Source organism: Acromyrmex echinatior, unplaced genomic scaffold (genome assembly GCF_024713525.1).
Source record: "Acromyrmex echinatior isolate Ae372 unplaced genomic scaffold, ASM2471352v2 Scaffold132, whole genome shotgun sequence".
NCBI classification, from domain to species: domain Eukaryota; kingdom Metazoa; phylum Arthropoda; class Insecta; order Hymenoptera; family Formicidae; genus Acromyrmex; species Acromyrmex echinatior.
The window spans coordinates 1-3,437 of NW_028259035.1; the positions used below are offsets into that span (position 1 = coordinate 1).

The 3,437-nt window shown below is 55.3% G+C and overlaps 1 protein-coding gene across 1 annotated transcript; it reads right to left on the reverse strand.

Moving 5' to 3' along the window:
* Positions 1-1,240: 1,240 nt before the first annotated feature.
* Positions 1,241-2,151, reverse strand: LOC147906612 (uncharacterized; the record flags this gene model as incomplete). Its single annotated transcript, XM_087416284.1, has 2 exons — positions 1,241-1,384; positions 2,100-2,151. Coding segments are annotated over 2 exons (196 nt in total), but the record flags the coding sequence as incomplete, so codon positions are not given.
* Positions 2,152-3,437: the final 1,286 nt, after the last annotated feature.

Here is a 3,437-nt window from a genome sequence, read left to right on the forward strand (position 1 = left end):
TTCTTTTTTCCCCCCCTTCTCCCCTCTCCTTCCCTTTTCCCCCCTTTTCCCCCCCCCCTCCCTCCTTCCTCCTTTCCCCCCCTTTCTTCTCCTCTTCCTCTTTTCTCTCTTTCTTCCCCTTCCCTCCTCTCTTTTTCTTCCTCTCCCCTCTTTTCCTCCCCCCCTCCCCTTTCTTTACCCTCTTCCCCCCCTCTTCTCCCTCCCCTTTTTCTTCTTCCCTCCTTCCTCCTTCTTTTTCCCCTTTCCCTCTCTCCCCCCCCTCTTCCCTTTCCCTCCCTCTTCCTTCTTTCTTCTCCCTCCCCTTTCCTTTCTCTCCCTTTTTTTTCCTCCCCTCCCTTTCCTCTCTTCCTTCCCTCCCTTTTTCTCCTCTTCCTTTCCCCTCCCCTTTCCTTTTTTCCTCCCCCCTCTCTTTCCTTCCCCCCCCTCTCCTTTCCCCCCCTTTTCTTTCCCCCCCTCTTTCTCTTTCCCCTCTCTTTCCCTTCTCCTTTTCCCCCCTCTCTCTCTTCCCCTCCCCCCCCTCCCCCCTTTCTCCCCTTTTCTCTTCCCCCCTCTCCTTTCCCCTCTCCTTCTTCTCCCCCCTCTCCCCTTTCTTCCTCCCCCTCCCCTCTCCTTCCTTTTTCTCTTCCCTTTTCCCTTTCTCTCTCTTTCTTCCTTTCTCTCCTTTTCCTCTTCCTCTCCTTCTTTCCCTTCCCCCCCCCCCTTTCCCCTTTTTCCCCCTCTTTCTTCCTTTTCCTCCCTCCTTTTTCCCTCCTCTTCCTTCCCCCCCTTCCCTTTCCTTCCTTTTTTTTCCCTTTTCCCCCCTTTCCCCTCTTCCTTTTTTCCCCTCTCCTCCCCCCTTCCCCCCCCCCTTTTTTCCTTCCCTTCTTTTCCCCCCCCCCTTTTTTCCCCCCCCCTTTCCCTTTCTCTTTCCCCCCTTTCCTCTTCTCCCTCTCCTTTCTCCCCCTCCTCCCTTTCCTTTTCTCTCCCTTCTTCCTTTTCTTTCCCCTTTCCCCCTTCTTCCTTCCCCCCCTTCCCCCCTCCCTCCCCTTTCCCCCTTCTCTCTCTCCCCTTTCCCCTCCCCCTCCCCCCTCTCTCTTCTTTTTTCCTCTTTCCCTCCCCCCCTCTCCCCTTCCTTCTCCCCCCTTCCTCCCCTTCTTTCCTCTTTCTTTTTCCTCCCCCCCTCTTCTTTCCCCCTCCTTCCTTTCTCCCCCCCTCCTCCTCCCCCTTTCTTCCCCCTTCCTTTCCTTCCTTTTTTCCCCCTTCTCTCCTCCCTCTTTCCCTCCCATTCTTTCTCCCCTTTTCCCTCTCTCTCCTTTCTTCTTTCCTCTCCTCCTCCTTCCCCCTCCCCTTTCCTTCCCCTCTCCTTCTCCCTCTCCTTTCCCTCCCTTCCTTCCTTCCCCCCCCTCTTCCCCCCCTCTCTCCTCTCCTCCCTTTTCCTTTTTCTTCCCCCCTCCCTCCCCCCTCTCTTCCCCCTTTCCCCCTCTCCTTCCTCCCCTTTTCCCTCCTTTCTTTCTCCTTTCCCCCTTTCCCTTCCCTCCCTCCCCTCCTTCCTCTTCTCTTCTTCCCACCTTTCTTCCTTTTCCCCCCTTCTCTCTCTCTCCCCTTCCCTCTCCCCCCTTCTTTCCCCCTCTCTTCCCTCTCCCCTCCTTCCCCACTCTCCCTCCCCTATTCCTTTCTCCCCTTCCCTCCTTTTTTCCCCTCCTCTCCTCCCCCTCTTTTCTTTCCTCCCTCCCTTCCCCCTCCTCTTTCTTCTCCTTCTCCTCTCCCTCCTCCCCCCTTTCTTTCCTTCCCCCTCTCCCCTTTTCTTTTCCCCTCCCTTTCTCCCCTTTTCCCCCTTCTCTTTCTTTCCTCCCCCCCCCTCTCCCCCCCCCCCCCCCTCTCTTCTCTTCCTCCCCCCTTCTTTTCCTCTCTTCCCCCTTCCTCCCCTCCTTCTTTTTCTTTTTTTCCCCTCCCCCTCTTTCCCTTTCCCTCTTTTTCTTTCTCCCCTTCTCCTCTTCTTTTCCCCCCTTCCTCCCCTCCTTTCTCTTTTTTTTTTCTTCCCTCCCTTTTTCTCCCTCCCCCTTTTCTCCTCCCCTTTCCTCTCTTCCCTTTTCCCTTCCCTTCCCCTCCCCCTTTCTTCCTCTCCCTCCTTTCTTCTCTCCCTCTTTCTTTTCCTTTCCCCTTTCCCTTTTCCTCCCCCTTTCTTCTTTTCCCTTTCCCTCCTCCCCCTCTTCTCCCTTTCTCCTCTTTCTCTCTCTCTCCCTCCCCCTTCCTTCTTTCTTCCCTTCCCTCCCCCTCCCCCTCCTCCCTTCTCCCCTCCCCTCTTCCCCTTTCTCCTTCCCTCCCCTCTTTCCCTCTCCTCTTCTTCTCTCCCCCTTCCCCTCCTCCCCCCCTTTCTTTTCCCTTCTTTCCTCCCCTCCCCCTTTCCCTCCTCTTCCCCCCTCCCTTCTCTCTCCTTCCCCTCCCCTTCCCTTCCCCTCCCCCTTCTCCCTCTCCCTCCTCTCTTTTCCCTTCCCCCTTCTCCCTTCCCCTTCCTCTTTCTCCTTCTCCCTTTCCTTCCTTTCCTCCTCCTCTTTTTCCCTCCCTCTCTCTTCCTTCCTTTTTCCCTTCCCCCCCCTCCCCTTCCCTCTTCCTTTCTCCCCTTTTTCCCTTCTTTTTCCTTCCCCCCTTTTCCCCCCCTCTTCCTCCTCTTTTTCCTCTCCCCCTCCTTTCCTCTTTCCTCTCTCTCTCTTCCTTCTCTTTTTCCCCCTCTCCCTTCTCTCCTTTTCCCCCCCCTTCTCCTTCTCCCTCCTTCTCCTTTTTCCCCTTTTCCCCCTTCCTCCCTTTTTCCTTCTTTTTTCTTCCCCCTTTTTCCCCTCCCCTTTTCCTTTCTTTCTCCTCTTCTCCTCCCCTTCCCTTCCCTTTCCTTCTTTCCCCTTCCTCCTCCTTCTTTCCCCCTTCCCCTTCCTCTTTCCCTTTTCCTTTCCCCTTCCCTTCCCTTCTCCTCTTTTTTTCCTTCCTTTCTCTTTTTTTCCTCTCCTCCTTCTCCCTCTCCTCCCCTCTTTCTCTTCTTTCCCCTTCTCCTTTCCCTCTTCCTTTCTCTTCCTCCTTTTTTTCTTCCTTCCCTCTTCCTCTCTTCTTTTTCCTCTTCCCCCTCCTTTCCTCTCCTTTTCCTCTCCCTTCCTCTTTCCTCTCTTCTCTTCCCTCTTCTTTCCTCCTCTTTCCTCCCTCTTCCTCCTTTTTCCTCCCCTCTCCCTCCCCCCCCCTTTCCTTCTTTCCCTTTCCTTCTTTCCTTCCCCTTCCCCCTTCCCCCCTTTTCTTTTCTCTTTCTCCTCCCCTTCCCTCCCCTTTCCCCCCTTCCTTTTCCTTCCTTCCCCTCCTTTCTCTTTTCCCCTTTTCCTTCCTTTTTCCCTCCCCTCTCCCCCCTTCTCTCCTTTCTCTCCCTTTTCCCTCTTCCCTCTTTCCCCTCCTTTTCCTTCTCCCTTCCTCCCTCTCTTCCC